Here is a 21,407-nt window from a genome sequence, read left to right as displayed (position 1 = left end):
AAAGAAGAGGGGCAGTAGATCATGGGAACACACCATCTACAAGTTCCCCTTCAAGTCGCACACCATCTTGACTTTGGAACTCTATCGCAGTTCCTGCACTGTCACTGGGTCAAAATCCTGGAAAACTTCATAAGAGCACACAGACTGCAGCGGTTCAACAAGGCAGCTCACCATCATTAGGGATGGGCAATAAAGGCTGGCCCAACCAGCGGTCCCCACATCCCATGAACGAATAATGAAAAACGGTCCTGTGCACCGCATTTCAGGAAGGATACGAAGGCATTAGTGAGGGTGTAGAAATATTAAAGAGAATGGGTCACCTGCCAAAGTCAACCATCTGAAACAGTAATTCTGTTTTTCTTCCTTCATAAATACTGCCCGACCTGCTGTGTGTTTGTGGCACTTTGTTTTCATTTCAGATTCCTAGCATACGTAGCACTTTGCTTTAGTTTTAGAATTACTTTTGAAGTGCAGCTTTTGTTATAAATGAGGGAAATACAGCAGCCAGTTTACAGACAGGAACGATTCACAAAAGTGAGATGCCTGACTAATTGATGCACTTTTACAGATGTTGGTTGAGCGATAGAGATGAGAGCTAATTAAGGACAGGTGATTACTGACTTGGGTTTAAAACCTTGTCTATTATAAAAAGCAGTCAAGACCCATGGAGTTGAGGAGTTCCGCATTTACAAAAGATTGAGCCAGAATATCAGACAGTGAACCTTGATTTCAAACCAGTGAGGATTAAAGATGAAATATCTGTAGCAGTACTGGCAAAGCAGGAACGACTTACAACAGGTAGAATACATAGTGTTGTTTCTCTGCACTTTCGACAGAATCGCTAGCTACATATGGATTGACATGATAATGATGCAGAAATCTGCATTGCACCAGCTTGATCCTGGTTTATCCGATTAACATGCAGATTGTATCCCTTCAGTATGAAAGCAGTTTGGATCCAAAATTCATGATCAAATAAGAGTCGCCTGATCCCTGAGACTCACCATTTCCTGTATCACAAATCGTAGTTTCATTTACTTGATTCTCCGGTGAAATTTCTGATACACCCCTCTGCACACCTTTTAACCTGTGGAATTTGAAGTTGATCGAAAAACTATTTTGAGTTGGCATTAATTTTTTTCATACTGGGAAAAGACGTCTTGGAAGGAGCTGGTAAACTAATTCTTAATAAAGATTGTGTGTAATTATTTGCTTCAAGTCTACATGTACTCTAATGACGGATATTAAAGTGGACCCGGAGGGGGTCTTTACATTACAACGCTTTTTACAGCAGAGAGGTTACATTCTTAGTACAATCTGAATCCAGAGACAGGGCCAACATAACACGGAATAAAATGGACTGCAAGTTTGAGAGGAAAGGGATCTGCTTCACATGCGAATGATGGAGCCACCTCCATATTTATTTTATCTCCATATTTCTACGCCACTATTTTGTAAACTACGTTGTCAACAGCAGCAGCAATAAACTACTTTGTCATTAAGATTCATTGGGACGGGAATATTGCTGACAATAAGAAGAATTGTCGGATCCAGCAGACTGGATTCTAAGACGTAGCTCGTTGGGAAAAATCAAGGATCTGAAACAAGAATGTATATTCTTACTCAAAATAATTTGCACATCTTTTATCACCAATGTTGAAGCAGATCGAGTGGAGCATTTGTGGAAAGTATATCAATGGCAGCAGATCTGATTGCCAAGGATCATCTTGATGCAATATCTCATTGTTTTGTCATACATGTGAGAAATTGGCCAGTCCTTACCCCTGCAGAGTATAGATACATAGCAATTCAGCTCCAGGGTCTGGTCAGAGGCCTTCCAATCAGGAAATGCAATTGGGTCACTGTTCACATCCATCAGGAAAATCAACAGTTCAGGAAGCACTCAACAACCTATTTTACTAAATTGTTCACCGAGGCTGGAAGTCTGGCTGAATTCTTCAGTCGAGCTTCTAGTTCAGCCAGCTACTAGAGAGCAATACTGCTGCCGAGTTCCATATTTATTGTGGTGACTGTGATCCACCTGATCTCATCTCCTGACAAGTCAATTCTATTACTGAAGAAAATGGAATTTACCTGTTCAGTCTGGTAACTCATCTTGCTGCCCCATGACTCTCAAAAGATACAATGCAGTTAATCCCTGACTTTTACCCTGCGCTGTTTGAGAAGAATCTTTCAATCTTGCATGAGATATGGAACATTGCGGACAGAGAATATTAATTGCCTGAGTTTTCAGTTCTATATGCCTGTTTGAAGCTGACATTTGCTGTCAAGGATTGCAAATGGAAACGACTGTGATGTAGGATGTTTAGTGAACTACAACCATAGCAAATAACAGATTTATATCATTCCTCACTTTATTGTTCACGTGGAGTTTTCATTTTGCCCCACCCAGGGTAAACCCCACCTCACTGCCTGACCCAAAGAAGCAGCAGTTTGCTCTGATGCCAGTCAATGGCCTTTTGGCCAGCCAATGGGAGGTAGATAGGCACCATCTGAGCACAGCCCAGGACTGCAGCCTCCGCCCAGTGTCTCCTTGCAGAGGGTGACTTAGGGCGGGAGTGGAATGGGGCAGGAAATTAACCTGCTCGTTTGCACAGGACGTCACTGCTCCAAGGCTCAATTCATTTCGCTTCTCAAATACTTTTCATCACTTGTTCAATCAGTATCTGAGTCAGGACTTCATCAATCATCTCTGCAGCTGGGTTACATAATACAAAAATAAATCAAACGTTTTTATGGATGGTATTGGATTAGGGGCTTGTCTTAGTAAAAAAAGCCTTTCCAACATTTATCAGCCATGAGCTATGCATCTGTAATTTTTAATATGACACTCGCTATAGTCTGAATAATGCCATAACAGAAATTCAGGTTCACAATAGAGTTTAATATTTGAAGAATATCCAAGCTAATGGTGCAATAGGTATAGATTTATAAACATACACAATGATATGTACTAATCTATGTATGAGAGAGAGCTTGTAAGTAATTATCAATGTGCAATGCTGTAAAATTGTTCCAAGAAATCTGACAGTCAAGGAAGGGATATTTGTTCAGCGTTAACTAAACATTCTACATTCATGCGTATTCCAGAAAATGCTGAAGTGTCGTTGAGGAAACAAACATTAAACAAAAGACCTATTGAGACTACAACCCATTTCTCAACACTGGAATGAAGCATTCCTAATCTTTCTCATCAATTTTAATTATAAGTTACTTGAACTGACCTTTCAAAGTTATTCTGAAGTACTAGGAAAGGTGCCAACTTGAAATGTAAACTGTTTTCTCTTGAGGACTTCCGGTGAAGGCGGCCGGGAGGCAGCCGCACACTGGAGGGCTCCTGCTCGGGAATGGAATTTTTGGGGATTTAACGACTGGTCTCAGGGGCAACGAAGGCTGAAAAAGTTGTAAGAAGGCACAGGGAGGAGAAATGTCCAAGTTTGGGAAATAAACGGCCGTGAAAAAGGGGGTTAATGAAAGTCTGCTGGTGAGTGGAAAAGTCAGCGCAGGAACTGTAAGGAAAGTGGAGGCTGGGGCACCAGGGGTGGCTGCGTTGCTCAAAGCAGAAGAAGTGACCGAGGTGATGGCCATGGAACTTGAAAAGCAGTTCACAAAGCACATGGAAGCGATGAGGAAGGAGATGGGGGCGGTATTGAAAGTGCTGGTGGAGGAGGCGATTGCCCCAGTAAGGGTGGCGGTATCGAGTGCAGCGGCGGAGGTGCGGGAGCAAGGTGAGACACTGAAGGAAGTGGAAGAGGCATTATCGCAGCACAGTGATCAACTCACCTCGATGGTGAAGGAGCTGCGGAGGGTAATAGAGACCAACAAGGGTCTGCGAGCCAAAATGGAAAACCTGGAAAATAGATCAAGGCGGCAGAATCTGAGGATCGTGAGTCTGCCCGAAGGGGTGGAAGGCCCGAGGCCAACGGAGTATTTTGCCACGATGTTGGCGGAGCTATTGGGGGAGGGAGATGATCCCTCTCGATACGAACTGGATCGGGCTCATTGGTCGTGGAAGCCTATACCAAAGGCCAGTGAGCTGCCAAGAGTAGTAACTGTTTGTTTCCGTAGGTACAGTGTGAAGAAGGCAGAAGGACTGTGGCAGAATTGAGAAATGGGACTGAGAGCGGGTCTTATACCGATGTAGCCTCACGTAACTTTATTTTTTCACTGTGTGTTGGTGTGTGTACTAAATCAGTCAACGCTGTATATTTGGATAAGGGAAGAGTTGGGACTTTCATTTGCAATGATGGTTTTTTGGGGCTTGGGTGTGTATGCGGGGTTTGTGTGCTAAAGGGCATTTCCTGGTTTTCCTGAGACCAGGCAAGGGGGAAGGAGACTCGGGCGGGGGCCTCCATGTTGGCCGGTTTCAGCTGCCAGTGAACGGGGGTGAGGTAGGGGGAGGGGCTGCGGGCTTCGGAGCCTGGAAGAACAGGTTTCAGTGAGTCTAGTCGGGGTGAAAAGTTGGGGGAAGGAACAGAGGCTGGGGGGGGGGAGGAGTTTACAAGAGGAAGTGGATGTAGAGGAGTCTCGGAGGGGGGATAGGGTCTACAATTCATGGGTGTCATTCACTGTACTCTTTCGGGGATTGGATGGCGTTGAATATTGGGGGGGGGACGATGTATGTCAATGGTGACCATAGGCGATTCCGGATTCCTTTTTCTTTTTTTTCCCTTGGGTGATTTTGTTTTATTTGATGCTTGTATTGTCAGGCGGGCTGTTGTTTGGGGGGTTGGTGATGGGGGAATGGGATCGTTGTTAATAAGGGAATGACATTGTATTCGTTACCGTTTACTGTTTGTTGGTGGGATGTAAAGTTTGAAGACAATGGAGAATAAAAATATATATTTTTTAAAACTCTGTTTTCTCTTTCTGAAGATGCCACCTGAACTGTTGGACATTGTCAGCATTTTGTGTTTTCATTTCAGATTTCCAGCATTCACAGAATATTGTTTTTGTAATTGCTATCCGGTGTCTTTAAATACTATATTTTTAAAAACAAAAACACTGATTAATTGGACTCTGGTAGATGTGATTTATCCTGCAGTGTTCAAAGTGTTCAAACTGGTATCCATGGAACCAAAGATTCTCGAGAGGATTTCAGAAAGTCAACGAGGTTATCTTATTTCTGGACATGCCACAGACTTGTCTTTTGGGTCCTCCAACGGTTTCAGTGATTTCATGCAGAAGGTGGTGGTGAGCCATCTTCTTAAATTGCTCTAGTCCATGCGGTGTAGGTACACCCACTGTGCTGTTAGGGAGGGAGTTCCAGGATCACTGTCTCAGTGAAGGAATGGCATGTATTAACAAGCCGGCAGGCTGTGTGTCTTGATTGTAGCTGGTGGTGTTCTCATAATCCTGCTGCCTTTGCTCTTGTAGAAGTTGTAGGTTTTGTCATGTGAGTGTACCTTTAAGAAATGTATGTTCATCAAATAGCTGCAGTGATGTCAGAGTGTGGGTGGAGCTGGGTTTTGGTCTGTGGCTTTTTACTTTCGCTTTGAGCAAAAAGCTGGTGTGTGTCTGTGTTTTAGTTTTGTTTTCAGAGTTGGAGCTGCATCCAGCCAAACAAGGTGTAATTTTGATCTCTCTTCATGAAAAAGAATGTCTTCAGATCACTTGCTAATTTAAAAGTGATAACTGTTCTCAGTAGAGAATTTTAACCTGCTGTTTTTCTTAAAGAGGGTATTTGTCTTATGGATGTTGCTAGGAAAGATTAAGGGTTACTTATAGAATACTGTATTCTTTGGGGGAAGCATTTGAGTTGATAGTTGCTAAGATGTTTACTGTGTGTTTCTAAAATGTTAACTGGATTCATAGAATAAACATTGTTTTGTTTTAAAAGTTCTTTAGATATCCGTTGCATTATACCTGTAGAGTGGGTACTTGTGCTCCCCATAACCAAAATATGTTAAAAGTTGTGGGTCGGGTGAACTCCATGATACACTTTGGGGTTCTCTAAACCCTGGCCCATAGCAGTTTGGAAGGTGCAGTCAAAAGAAACTTGGCGAGTTGCAGCAGTGCATCTTGCTGATGGTACAGACTGCTGCCACTGTGTGCCAGTGGTGGATGTGGTACCAAACAAGCAGGCTGCTTTGTCCTGGATGCGGTCACGCTTCTTGTGTTGTTGGAGCTGCACTCATCCAGGCAAGTGAAGCGTATTCCATCACACTCCTGACTTGTGCCTAGTAGTTGGTGAACAGACTTTGGGGAGTCAGGAGGAAAGTTACTCTTCGCAGCCTCTGAATTGTTTTTGTAGCCACAGCATTTATAAGGCTCATTAAGTTAAATTTATACAGCTCGTTAAATTTCTGGTCAATGGTAACCTCCAGGATGTTGACGGTGGGAGATTCAGCAACAGTCATGACGTTGAATGTCAAGGCATACATAACAAAGTAAATTAATTGGTAGTGCACATTGAAGTAACTAAATATCATCAGATAGCTATTACGGAAACATGGCAGCAGCAATCCCGGCTCTGGGTCACTGTCTGCGTGGAGTTTGCACATTTTCCCCGTGTGTGCGTTGGTCTCACCCCCACAACCCAAAGATGTGCAGAGTAGGAGGATTGGCCACGCTAAATTGCCCCTTAATTGGAAAAAATGAATTTGGTACTCTAAATTTATTTTAAAAAACACATGGCTGCAGGACGACGAGGATCGTTGAGGGTATGACATTTAAGAAGAACAGGAATCTAAGTAAAGGTGGTGGAGTTGCACTGTTAATTAATTAAGGATGGCACTGGTGCAATAGTTAGAGATGAACTTGGTTCAGGAGACAGATTCAGTTTGGGTGGAGATGCAGAATAGTTGGGGAAAGAAATCGCTAGTGGGAGTGGCCTACAGGCCCGCTAACAGTAACAACAACAGTATTCAAAAAGAAATATCGGGGCTATGACTAAAGGATGGTAAATCCGGAGTGATTTCAATCTACATATAAACTGGAAAAATCAGATTGGCAGTAGCAGCCTGCTTGAGGAGTTCACCGAATGCTTTCAAGATGGTTTCTTAGGGCAGCGCATTCTGGACCCAACCAGGCAGCAGGTTATATTCAACTTGGCATTGTGTAATGATCTCAGTGTAAAGGCACCCCTCGGTAGCAACAACCATAATATGATTGAATTTTACATCCGGTTTGAAAGGGAGAAAAGTGGGTCAAAGAATAGTATTTTAAACTTAAATAATGGCAACTATGTAGGCGTGAAAGCTTAGCTAGCTGAAGTGAACTGGGGTCCAAGACTACAGGATGGAACAACAGAGAAGCAGTGGCAGATCGTTAAGAGGTTATTTCAGAATACTTACAATAAATATATTCCGATGATAAAGAAAAGTTCTAAGGGGTTGATTCACCAGCCCCTAGAAGTTAAGAAAGTATCAAACTTAAGGAAAAGCATTCAACTGTGCAAAGATGAGGTCAGATGCTTGATCAGAATGTAAAGAATGGCAGAGAATGACTAAAAGGTTAATCAGGATAAAGAAATGTGTATTAGAGGAAGCTAGCTAGGAATTTAAAAATAAATAAGTTTCTACAGGTGTTTAAACAGGGAGAGAGTAAAGGGAGTGTTGGCCCACTAGATAATGAGAGGGACTTAATAGTAGATAACAAGGAAATGGCAGATGAAATGAAGAAATATTTAGCTTCTGTCTTCATTATAGAGGATACAGAAACATTGCAGTAATGGCTGTAAATCAGGCTGTGGAGGGGGGAGGGGAATTTGGTCAAATTACAATCACTAGGGAAGCTGTACTGAGAAAACTGATGGAGCTGTGTGCGGGCTGACTGGTCTCAGAGTCGTGGACTTTATTTTAAGGTCCTAAAAGGTGTCAAATGAGGTAGAAGATGCATTGGTGTTAATTTTCCAAAATTCGCTAGATTCTGTGAAGGTTCCATCAGACTGGAAAGTAGCAAATGCCATCACTACTCAAGAAGGGTGGGAGGCAGAAAACAGGAAACCATGGGCTATTTGGCTTGCCGTCTGTCACAGGGAAGGAGCTCAAATCAGTCACTGAAGAGGTTATAGCTGTGCACTTAGAAAAAAAACAAATGGAAATCGGGAAAAGTTAGCATTGTTTTGTGAAAGGGAAATCATGTTTAACAAATTTGCTAGCATAATTTGCTGAAGTAACATACACTGCGGATAAAGGGGAGCCAGTGGACGTCCTGTACTTGGATTTGCAGAAGACATAAGGTGCTACAAAGGCTACTGCAGGAAATAACAGCTCATGGTGTAGGGGGGATATATCACTATGGCTGGAAGATTGGCTGGCTGGGTAAAAAAAAAAATAGTACGCATAAATGGGTCTTGGTCTGATTGGCAGAACACAATGAGTGGAGTCCCACTGTGCTGAGGCCTCACTTCTCACAATTTAGATCAATGACTTAGATGAGGGAGCAACATGGTAGCTAAATTTGCAGATGACACAAAGGTAGGTCGAAAAGTATGTTGAAGAGGACACAAGGAAGTTGCAGGAGGATAGAGTGAATGAATGGGGAAAGGTCTGGCAAAAGGAGAGTAACGTGGGAAAATGTGAATTTGTTCACTTTGGCCAAAAGAATAAAAAGGCAGCATCACTTCAACGGGAAACTGAGGTACTGAGGATCTAGTGCACGAGTCACAACAAGGTTAACGTGCAGGTTCAGTCGGCAGTTAGGAAGGCAAATGCAATGTTAGCAATCGTGTCAAGAGGGCTAGAATACAAGACCAGGGATGTACTTCTGAGGTTATAGAAGGCTCTAGTCAGACCCCATTTGGAGTATCGTGAGCGATTCTGGGCCCCGTATCTAAGGAAGGACATGTTGGCCTTGGAACGGGTCCAGAGGAGGTTCACAAGAACGATCCCTGGAATGAAGAGCTTGTCATATGAGGAACGGTTGAGGACTCTGGGTCTGTACTCATTGGAGTTTAGAAGGATGAGGGGGGGATTTTATTGAAACTTACAGGATACTGCAAGGCCTGGATTGAGTGGACGTGGAGAGGGTGTTTCCACTTGTAGGAAAAACTAGAACCAGAGGATGTCATCTCAGACTAAAGGGACGATCCTTTAAAACAGAGATGAGGAGGAATTTCTTCAGCCAGAGGGTGGTGAATCTGTGGAACTCTTTGCCCCAGAAAGCTGTGGAGGCCAAATCACTGAGTGTCTTTAAGACAAAGATAGATAGGTTCTTGATTAATAAGGGGATCAGGGGTTATGGGGAGAAGGCAGGAGAATGGGGATGAGAAAATATCAACCATGATTGAATGGCGGAGCAGACTCGATGGGCCAAGTGGCCTAATTCTGCTCCTATGTCTTATGGTCTAAGCTGGAATGTTGTCCTGATCGTCTTGCATGCAGATGCAAAGTGCTTCATTATCTGAATTGCAAATCAAGCTGAACACTGCAATCATCAGTGAACTTTTCTATTTCTGACCTCAAATGAAGTAGCTGAAGATGGTTCGGCCTCGGACGCTATCTTGGGAGACGTGTGCACCAGTGGCCTGGGGTTGAGATGATTGGCCTCCAACAACCACAATATTATTCCTTTGTGCTCACTATATTTCTGATATTTGAATATTTTGTGGCTTTACATAATAAAACATTTTTCTTGAGATGAAAGCAGTGTTTTGATTGCTGACATTATCTTTCAGCGCTTTACCTTCACAGTCTATTTGGAATTTAAAAGAAGATGGAATTTAAAATAAGTTGTGCAATACAAATGAAACCTGTGAAACGTGTTCATATTCTTAGCTTGAAGTAGAGGAGTTAGTAGAAACTCTTATACACACACAGGGCAAAATCATTATGAAATGATTTGTTGCAAATCCAGTTTCATGGTGCCTCTCTGCAATAAGCACTCGAGGGCAATTAGGGATGGGCAATAAATGCTGGCCTAGCCAGTCACACCCACATCCTGCAAATTAATAGAACAAAACTCTCCCCAGCCAATAGGGCAGGAAAAAAATCAGTATAATGTTGTCATGTGGTTGTGATCCTGGATCTGCAACATACCACTGGAACTTAAAACCTCTCTCATAACAAATTTTGAAACTGGGTTCAATAAATTTGCTAATTTCTAGGCAGGTGAAGAAAGTGCACACGATGGCTGCTAGCTTGATGCAAAAACCCAACTGGTTTAGGAGGAAGCAAAAACTTGGCAGCTGGAATATAATATAGGAAAATGTGAAGTTATGCACTTTGGTAGGAAGAATAAAGAACCTGAATGTTGTTAAAATTCAGAAAGACGGCAGAAAGTTGCAGGAGAGGGATTTGGGGGTCCTCATGCATAAATCACAAAAAGCTGGTATGCAAGTTCAGCAGGTAATAGGGGAGGCCAATGGAATATTGGCCTTTATTTCAAAGGGAATGGAGTATAAAATAGGGAAGTACGGCTAAAACTATACATGGAAATAGTTAGGCCACACCTGGATAACTGTGAACAGTTTTGGTCCCTTTAACTAAGGAAAGATATACTGGCATTGGAGGCAGTCTAGAGAAGATTCACGAGGTTGATCGAGATATGGATGGATTTTGTTATGAGGAGAGGTTGAGTTGCTTGGGCCTGTGTTCATTGGAGTTTACAAGAATGAGGTGACCTCATTGAGACATACATGATTCTCAGGATGGCTTGATAGGGTAAATGCTGAGAGGTTGCTTCCCCTTGTGGGAGAGTTGAGGACCAGAGGGCATCATCTCAGAGTAAGGGGTTGCCCATTTAAGACAGAGGTGGAATTTCTTCTCTCCGTGGATCGTGAATCTGTGGAATGTTTTACAGGAGAGAGCTGCAGAGGCTGGGTCGTTCATTATGCTCAAGGCTGAGATAGACTATTTTTTAATCAGTGAGTGAATCAAGGGTTTATAGGGATAAAGTGGGAAAGTGGAATCGAAGATTATCACATCAGATCAGTCATGATCTCATTGGATGGCAGAGGATACTCGATGGGCTGAATGGCCTACTTCTGCTCCTATGTCCTGTAGCCTTATGATTCACAAATGTTATTTAAGGAAGAGAACCTGCCAACTGTGATTGATCTGGTCTACAGTCCCTATGGATTAAGTGCCAATGGGCTTCGAAAAGAAAAATTACTATGAATAGCCATCTTCTCAGAGCAAGGAGGAGTAAATTAAACAAACAAACAAACTTGCATTCATGTAATGCCTTTCTTATTCTCAGGTCACTCCAAACAACATCTTGGCTACTGAAGTACTTTTTGAAGTGTAGTCAGTTTTTAACATCATGAAATGTGGTTGTTAATTTGCACACAGCAAGCTTTCACACACAGCAATTGGCGGCATTTCTTGAGGGAGAAATATTGGCCAGGGCAGTAGGAAAATTGCCTGGCAGCTGCAGCGTTTCACATGCACAGGAAGATCTGCTTCCGGGCACCCATCCAACATACTCAGAGCTATCCCCCTCTCCCTCCCACAGTGGACAGAGCTGATCAATATAACTGTAAAGATGCACCTTCACAGACTTAATTAGAAACACAAACAATATTTATTAATAAGAAAACAGCAGCTTCATGGCTGTAGCTAGCTTCCAAAATGCCTCTTTGCCTAGGAGAGACTCTCACCATGGGGTGATTCCACACCAAGTCCTGATAGGTCGTACATGCCATGTGATCCTTACTCCGCTGTGTTGCCCTTAAAGGGGCATTCACCAGACTAACATTGCAGTTTTTGCACCTGTTGGACATCAGGTTATGAGTGGACCAGGTTTAGTGAAAACAAAAATTAGATTTATCCAAAATACAGATAAATTATGTTTGAACATTTTTAGAAGACACTGAAATGTAAAGAAAACCCACTTCCCTTCCCAGTTTCCTAAGTTCCTGTTTACTGCACACCTTTGGTGGTCTATGGGAAGGGACAACACCTCAAAATTCTACCAGTGAGGTGCAGAATCTACTGACAGAAGCCGATATTTATGGTCAATATTTATCCCTCAGCCACAACAGCAATACTTACCAGATAATATGTTTATAACATTGCTGCTTGTGAGCTGTGCGTGAATGTTTCCTCCAGTTTTACAGAGAATACCCTTCAAAATGACTTAATTGTCTCTAAAGTGCTTCGGTAGGACCGGAGGTTGTGAAAGCTGATATACAAGCTCAGGTCTTTCATTTTATGTGAGCATATTCCCCAAGGACAATTCTCCCCATTAATGTTCTTCCTCCTCCTCTTAGCAAACCACACCAGGTGCAAGGCAGTAATGAGGCACTTGGAAGAATACAAAATAAGGCTATTTAAATGCACTCATTCCCAGTTTAGGCTGGTTGCTGTTCTTTCAGTTAAGCTGACCCAGGATTTTTGTTTCCTGCATTACAGGTTACTGCACCTCAAAAGTTTTTTTAGGCAGTAAAAGGCTTTGGGGTGTCCCGAGGTCATAAGAGACATTCCATAATGCAAATTATTCCTCTTATTCTAATAACATATGACACATGGTTAGAATGCTACTTTTCAAAGATACATAGCAAAAGAGAAGCCATCTTGATGATCTCACTCAGAACTAGGTGTTACACAATTCTTCCAGACACACCCAGGCCGCAGAAAAGGTCACTGCTCCTGAACACAATTCAGTGATTTGTGAGCGAGACAATGAGTGTTTTGTGTTGTGCTGTGGTGTACACTGGGATTTTCACATTCCGTCCAGGCCTACACAAGAACAATAGCTGCTGAGTGAGACACAAGAATTGGGGTTGTAAATTCTCCAGGAATGTCATGGAGCCTCCAGAAGTAGAAGCTTAATCTCCTGGACTTTCCACGAGCAACATAAGAACAAAACTTCACAGGGCATTAAGCAACAGTGGTGCTTTATCTTATTTTAATAAAATATTTTCTTACTGCTGCAAATTTATTACAATGTTAGGAGTGGGGAGAAAGCGGTTTAGGTTAAGTGGTTGGAGGTGGGATGGTTAGATGACGTAAACTTCAGGAATACGTGGGTAGGAAATCTTGTCCAGAAGGTTCCCTGTACCTGTTGGATTGTACCCCAACAAAGAGGCCACAATGTTGAGATAATTTGGGGAAAATAAAGGGCGAGAAAATGGAGGTAAACAGACTAAAACTACAACCTACATTTCCAAAAGAAAAAACATGTTGGAACAGGAAAAGACAGAGCAAGAAAAAAAATGGGAATTTCAAAAATAAATCACCCCAAATGGGAAAAGATATAATGAATCATAAACAGCAGAAACGAGAACACAAATCGGCAGGATTGGAAAAAGCGGGAGAGACTGAAAATATGCCAGTTTTCGCTGAGGCTGTAAGATTAACAATTGTACTTATTAGTGCTGGGTTCCACTGAGAGCTCGCCTGCAGCTGTTAGAACTCATTTCAGGGATACGCCCTTGCCATTTGAACTTGCATACAAGAAAATAAATTTATGCTCATTTGGGCAGAAAATAAAGCAGTCATCTTATGCATTTGTTCTATGCTCCTCAGATTTTGTTTATGAGAATAGTTTTAATAAGCCCACACCCCATAACAGCATCATGTATCATCTTAATGGGTTTTCACCAGAGGCCCTGAAGCTCACATCAGTACTGCTTTGTCCTGCTGTGGACTCTCCTGAGCACCTCACACCACCATTGCTTTGTCCTGCTGTGGACTCTCCTGAGCACCTCACACCACCATTGCTTTGTCCTGCCATAAACTCTCCTGGGCACCTCACACCACCATTGCTTTGTCCTGCTGTGGACTCTCCTGTGCAGCAAACACCACCATTGCTTTGTCCTGCCATGAACTCTCCTGAGCACCTCACACCACCATTGCTTTGTCCTGCCATGAACTCTCCTGCGCAGCAAACACCACCATTGCTTTGTCCTGCTGTGGACTCTCCTGAGCAGCAAACACCACCATTGCTTTGTCCTGCCATGAACTCTCCTGCGCAGCAAACACCACCATTACTTTGTCCTGCTGTGGACTCTCCTGTGCAGCAAACACCATCATTGCTTTGTCCTGCTGTGGACTCTCCTGTGCAGCAAACACCATCATTGCTTTGTCCTGCTGTAAACTCTCCTGTGCAGCAAACACCATCATTGCTTTGTCCTGCTGTGGACTCTCCTGGGCACCTCACACCACCATTGCTTTGTCCTGCGGTGGACTCTCCTGTGCAGCAAACACCATCATTGCTTTGTCCTGCTGTAAACTCTCCTGTGCAGCAAACACCATCATTGCTTTGTCCTGCTGTAAACTCTCCTGTGCAGCAAACACCATCATTGCTTTGTCCTGCTGTGGACTCTCCTGTGCAGCAAACACCATCATTGCTTTGTCCTGCCATGAACTCTCCTGAGCAGCAAACACCACCATTGCTTTGTCCTGCTGTGGACTCTCCTGGGCACCTCACACCACCATTGCTTTGTCCTGCGGTGGACTCTCCTGAGCAGCAAACACCATCATTGCTTTGTCCTGCCATGAACTCTCCTGGGCACCTCACACCACCTTTGCTTTGTCCTGCCATGAACTCTCCTGAGCTGCTCCCTCCATTAGATTTAGTTGAGAGATCCTGGCCTGTTTGTGTCTCTGGCCCTCTCCTCCTTATTATGTAACAATCCATTTTCAATTCTTCAGTCCTGTTGCTTGCTTGCAGCTCAAAATGGAGGAATCTCTCTTGTGCCCAGAACACCTGACGTCAGTGTACGGGGCACGTGACCTGTTCTCTGCCACCGCTCCTGGCTGGAAGACTCCACTGATTAAAAGTACTATCAGTTCCTGGGTCAGCACGTGGAAGTCAGGAGGCGGAGGTCAGCCCCGCTGGGGTCCAGGCCTATGCACTGCTGAGGGAGCATGCATGCGTTGGCGCTCTGCATTCTGAAAGCCGGTCGCGGCCATTGGACACTACGTGCTGCGATCAGGTAAGCCGCGGCCCATGGTCCGGTGACCCTCCCGACACCGGCCCACGACCCACCTGTGGGTCGCAACCTTGAGTTTGAAAATGACTGAAGTAAACATGAACTCTCCTTTTGAGTTAGCACCTTTGAGAATGGAACAGGAAAATTGCATCGACCCAAAAATTAATTTCAAATACAATGGAACAAGGCGGCCCTTAAACCTGATCCAGTGTTCAATTAGGTCACGGCTGATCACTATCTCAAGTCCATTTAGTCTGTCAATCCAGTCTTGGTTCAATTGACTCCAATAAATTCTTAGGAATGGCCTAGCTCTAATTTTAAGTTTATGATTCATTTGAAACTAGTTTGTCTCAAAGTTTATGACTGTGAACAGACCTGCTATTTAATAAACTACAAAGCAAATCAGAATCACCGTTGACCTAGAATCTTAAATTGAGTATGCAGCCAGCAGTTTAAAACACTACTACGATTCACCTCAAGAGAACAGTAAAAATGCTCTCTAGATGTTCACCAGTTTGACCTACATATAGTAGGTGAGCCTTTGCATAAAGCAACGGTAGTCCTTTGTCACTCAAGATTTAAGAACTGTAATTTTCTTATGAATGCACAAAAGCTTTCCTGTATATCTGTACACCAGCACCTATCTGTATATGGCACCTTGACTGACGGGATTTGGAAAGATTTAGCCATTTCACACTTTCTTGTGACATACAAAGTCATACATACCAAGGAAGCCACTCCTGTTTCTGCCCATTAGTAAATCTGTCTTTTGCTGTTTTGATGACATAGTTGTCATTTTCATTTATTTATTTAATATTCTTTGTATCCCATCCTTAAAGTTACAATGCCAGAGTGGACAGGGGAAACCCTTAATCCATCTCATTGCTAGGCTCTAAAAAACAATTCAAGCTGAAGGCAATTCATAGTCTCCACAAGAGACACACAAGATCCAAGCTAACAAGAAAAGGCATTGCACCCAAACTTTGCCTTGACCTGACTGACACTTGATCTTAGCCAAAAGGCCAAGAAGCGATGATTTTAAACAAAAATTATCTTAATATGAACTTTCAAAGAGTAAAAAGTTTAGATATAGAACATAGAACATAGAACAGTACAGCACAGAACAGGCCCTTCGGCCCTCGATGTTGTGCCGAGCAATGATCACCCTACTTAAACCCACGTAACCCGTATCCCAACAATCCCCCCCATTAACCTTACACTACGGGCAATTTTTTTAGCATGGCCAATCCACCTAACCCGCACATCTTTGGACTGTGGGAGGAAACCGGAGCACCCGGAGGAAACCCACGCACACACGGGGAGGACGTGCAGACTCCACACAGACAGTGACCCAGCCGGGAATCGAACCTGGGACCCTGGAGCTGTGAAGCATTGATGCTAACCACCATGCTACCGTGAGGCCCCTAATGAGAAATAATGAGAAATTTATATGAGAAATAAATGGTGGCAGATTGGTTAGCGCTGCTGCCTCACAGCGCCAGGGACCCGGGTTCAATTCCGGCCTCTGTCTGTGCGGAGTTTGCACTTTCTCCCCGTGGGTTTACTCCAGTTTCCTCTCACATTCCAAAAATGTGCAGGTTAGGTGAATTGGCCATGCTAAATTGTCCCTTAATATCCAGGGATGTGCAGATTAGGTTCTGGGTTATGGTGATAGGGCGGAGTGGACGGGAGAGTGCTGATTCAAAGGGTCGGTGCAGACTCGATGGGCCGAAATTACTGGTTTCTGTAATCTGCAACATCGCTTAATCTTTAAGTTAAATCAGTTATTCATTCCGCTCTGCTTTTCAAGGAAACAGGTGAGCAATTCAAGTTTTTCCAAAGTATTTTCCCCTCCACAATCCTGAACTTGTTCCTAATAAATCCTTTGATGCAATTTTCCTTCCTACCAGATTTCCTCTCTCAAACCTTTTGACCATTTTCTCCGAATGTATTTCGATTGAAGAAATAGATCCACACGCATGCATGTGAGCACACACATGTGCGACTAGCACACAGGCACACACAGACACTTCTCACATGTGCCCACAATCACATTGCCTCAGATACATTATACACACACACATGCCCATGGACACATGCACGAAGCTCCAACAAGTAACTCAAAATCTCACCCATTTTTGAAATAAATCACATGAGCTCTTTGAAGTCCTGTTTCAAGGAAGAATCCCAATTCCTGTTCCTGGAATGCTGATCCGGGCTTTGGACTCCTGTTCTGGATATTCGTGTTCAATACCTGGCTCCAAAAACAAAGAACAGATTGTTATTTCATTTGTCAATCCGTTAGCTCAATTAGGGGAAAATGAAATGCACCTCTTACTTAAGAACAAGAAACTGAGCTCAGATTTATTGAATGGAAAATAACCAAATGAGAGGAACGTGCAGACTTTGAACGGAGGCTGTGCAATGAACTGTATTCAATTCTGTAATGGTTACAGCGTGCTTTGAATTGATGGAAAAAAGTTTGTCTCGTCAACAAAAAAAACTTCCAACTTAAGCCTGGTGCAAAATTGCCCAATCAGATTTAAACAAGGAATGAGGGACAATCTCAATGAGGCCCTTGACTCAATCCCTACTGCAGTACTGCTGCAATTTAAGTAAATTAGATTCTGAACAACTCGAACTGACCCCCAGGGAAACAGCTTTGAAATTTTTGTTTAAAGCTTTTTTTGTTAGTGAATTAGCTGTCCCCTAACTCTATATTTTAACACCATTTCAACACCAATGAGCAGTGTTCTGACCAGGCTTATACAAAAGGTTATGCTGATAGCCTTTGCTGAATTCCGGATGGATGCTGATGTGAAACATAAACATCAGCATCGGTCCGTTGTGCCAAATGGCCAGCTTCGATACTGCAAATTTATGTAATATGCAAAACATGGTCCAAATATCCAAGCATACAGGCATTTAGAGTTCTATCCAAACTTGTTTAATGTATGTGCGGGAGTGTGTACTACACGAATGTTTGCAGATGGTGTAGATTTTCTTTTAATTCGTTCATGTGATGTGGACATTGGTGGTTAGGTCAGCATGTATTGCCCATCCCTATTTGCCCTCAAGAAGGTGGTGGTGAGCTGTCTTCTTGAACCGCTGCTGTACACCACAGTGCTGTTAAGGGAGGGAATTCCAGGATTTTGACCCAACAGTGAAGGAACGCCCGATATATTTCCAAGTCGAGGTGGTGAGTGACTTGGAGGGGAACCTCCAGGTGGTGGTGTTACCAAGCATCTGTTGTCCTTGTCCTTCTACATAGTACATAGAACATAGAACAGTACAGCACAGAACAGGCCCTTCGGCCCTCGATGTTGTGCCGAGCCATGATCACCCTACTCAAACCCACGTATCCGCCCTATACCCGTAACCCAACAACCCCCCCCCTTAACCTTACTTTTTAGGACACTACGGGCAATTTAGCATGGCCAATCCACCTAACCCGCACATCTTTGGACTGTGGGAGGAAACCGGAGCACCCGGAGGAAACCCACGCACACACGGGGAGGACGTGCAGACTCCGCACAGACAGTGACCCAGCCGGGAATCGAACCTGGGACCCTGGAGCTGTGAAGCATTTATGCTAACCACCATGCTACCGTGCATGTGGTCAGTGGTCAGTAGTGGTCATGTGTTTGGAAAGGGCCGACTAACGAGCCTTGGTGTCTAAAGCCTGTTGTGCATCTTGTACGTGGCGCACATTGCTGCTACTGTGCATTGGAGGTGGAGGGAGCGAATGTTTCTGGATGAGGTGCGAATGAAGTGAGCTGCTTTGTCAAGAACAAAGAAAAGTACAGCACAGGAACAGACCCTTCGGCCCTCTAAGCCTGCGCCGACCATGCTGCCCATCTAAACTAAAATCTTCAACACTTCCGGGGTCCGGATCCCTCTATTCCCATCCTATTCATGTATTTGTCAAGATGCCTCTTAAACATCACTATCGTCCCTGCTTCCACCACCTCCTCCGGCACCGAGTTCCAGGCACCCTCTGTGTAAAATACTTGCCTCGTACATCTCCTCTAAACCTTGCCCCCTAGTAATTGACCCTCTACCCTGGGAAAAAGTTTCTGACTATCCACTCTGTCTATGCTCCTCATACTGTTGTAGACCTCTATCAGGTCGCCCCTCAACCTCCGTCGTTCCAGTGAGAACAAGTTCATTCAACCTCTCCTCATAGCTAATGCCCTCCATACCAGGCAACATCCTGGCAAATCTCTTCTGCACCCTCTCTAAAGCTTCCACATCCTTCTGGTAATATGACGACCAGAATTGAACACTGTACTCCAAGTGTGGCCTAACTAAGGTTCTTTACAGCTGCACCATGACTTGCCAATTTTAATACTCAATGCCCCGGCCAATGAAGGCAAGCATGCCATATGTCTTCTTGACTACCTTATCCACCTGTGTTTCCCCTTTCAGTGACCCATGGACCTGTACACCTGTCAATGCTCTTGAGGGTTCTACCATTCACTGTATATTCCCTACCTGCATTAGACCTTCGAAAAAGCATTACCTCACATTTGCCCGGATTAAACTCCATCTGTCATCTCTCCGCCCAAGTCTCCAAACAATCTAAATCCTGCTGTATCCTCTGGCAGTCCTCATCGCTATCCCCAATTCCACCAACCTTTGTGTTGTCTGCAAACTTACTAATCAGACCAGTTATATTTCCCTCCAAATCATTTATATACACTACAACAGCAAAGGTCCCAACAGTGATCCCTGCGGAACACCACTAGTCACAGACTCCAATCAGAAAAGCACCCTTCCATTGCTACTCTGTCTTCTATGACCTAGCCAGTTCTGTATCCATTTTGCCAGCTCACCTCTGATCCTGTGTGACTTCACCTTTTGTACCAGTCTGCCATGCGGGACCTTGTCAAAGGCCTTACTGAAGTCCATATAGACAACATCAATCATCTTTGTGACTGCCTTGAAAAACTCTATCAAGTTAGTGAGACACAACCTCCCCTTCACAAGACTGCTGCCTCTCGCTAATACTTGCTTCCAAATAGGAGTAGATCCTGTCACGAAGAATTCTCTCCAGTAATTTCCCTACCACTGACGTACGGCTCATTGACCTGTAGTTCCCTGGATTATCCTTGCTACCCTTCTTAAACAAAGGAACAACATTAGTTATTCTCTTAACATCAACTGTTTGTTGTTCTTGTAAGGTTCTTATTTCCTCATTGCAACTTACTGTCCCACCTATTTTTGTGTTGTCTGCAAATTTGGCTATAGATCCTTCGATCCCTGTATCCAAGTCGTTAATATAGATTGTAAATAGCTGGGGCCCAACCAAACCCTATGGCACCCCACTAGTTACATCTTGCCACCCAGGAAAAGACCCATTCATCCTGACTCTGTCTTCTGCCTGTCAGCCAGTCTTCTCTCCAAACTAATAAATTACCCCTAATCCCATGTGATCTAACTTTGTGAAGTAACCGTCTGTGCGGCACCTTATCAAACACGTTCCGGAAGTCCACTTATATTACATAGGATCCTCATTATCCACTTTGCTTGTTACATCTTCGAAGAACTTTAGCAAATTAGTCAAACATGATTTGCCCTTCGTAAAACCATGCTGACTTGGATGGAAAGTATTTTGGCTTTCCAAATGTCCTGATATTACTTCCTTGATAATTGATTCTAACAATTTCCCAACAACAGATGTTAAACTAACTGGCCTGTAATTTCCCACATTCTGCCTCCCTCCCTTTTGGAATGTTAGCATTTTTCCAATCCATTGGAACCTTTCCCGTGTCCAGGGAATTTTGGAATATTATAGCCAATGAAAGATTATTGATTCATTAGCTGAGGGGAGCTGTATGTGGCAATCAGCAGGAGCTTTCCTTAGCCATGTTTGACCTGAGGACTCCCAGGGCAACTTCCCCTCAACTGTTTATCACTGTGCCACCGCCTCTGCTGGGTCTGTGCTGCCGGTGGTACAGGGATGGTAATGATGGTGTCTGGGACAAACGATAGTCATGGAATCATTTTTTAAATATTTGCTCATGGTATGTGGGCGTTGCAGGCTGTGCCAGCATTTATTGCCCATTCTTAATTGCCCTCGAGGAGGCAGTTAGTCATACCTTACAGATAATGTCAGGCCTTACTCGTCTCGGAGACAGCTCTCCCAGTTTTGGAACAAGGTCGACAAGACCGAGTCTGCTGCTCTTGTTCCGGTGCCACAGCCGATGGGAGGGGATCCATCTGGTTTCATTTCTTACTGATTACCCTGCGGTTTGATACAACGGAGTGGCTTGCTAGGCCATTTCAGAGGGCATTTAAGAGTCAACCACATGGCTATGGGTCTGGAGTCACATGTAGGCTAGACCGGGTTAGGACAGTGGAATTCATTCCCTAAAGAACATCAGTGAACCAGGTGGGTTTTTATGGCAATTGACAATGGCTTCATGATTAGACTTTTAATTCCAGATTATTTAATCCAAACTCCAACTCGAGTCCCTACAATATTACGCTGTGTCTCTGGATTACTCGTCCAGATGGGTTTTTACAACAATTGGTAACAGTCTGTTGGTCATCATTAGTCTTT

At 43.7% G+C, this 21,407-nt stretch overlaps 1 protein-coding gene across 1 annotated transcript in view; it reads right to left on the bottom strand.

Moving 5' to 3' along the window:
* ttc7b (tetratricopeptide repeat domain 7B) overlaps positions 1-21,407 on the bottom strand; it is a 345,224-nt gene that overhangs the window by 236,856 nt on the left and 86,961 nt on the right. Inside the window, exon 5 of the mRNA XM_038790445.1 lies at positions 16,975-17,096. Coding sequence (XP_038646373.1) covers positions 16,975-17,096 — 122 coding nt within the window. The remainder of the gene's footprint in view (positions 1-16,974; positions 17,097-21,407) is intronic.

Source organism: Scyliorhinus canicula, chromosome 2 (assembly GCF_902713615.1).
Source record: "Scyliorhinus canicula chromosome 2, sScyCan1.1, whole genome shotgun sequence".
Taxonomy (NCBI): Eukaryota; Metazoa; Chordata; class Chondrichthyes; order Carcharhiniformes; family Scyliorhinidae; genus Scyliorhinus; species Scyliorhinus canicula.
The sequence above is the reverse complement of the archived record's forward strand: the minus strand, read 5'-3'. Positions and strand labels throughout refer to the sequence as shown.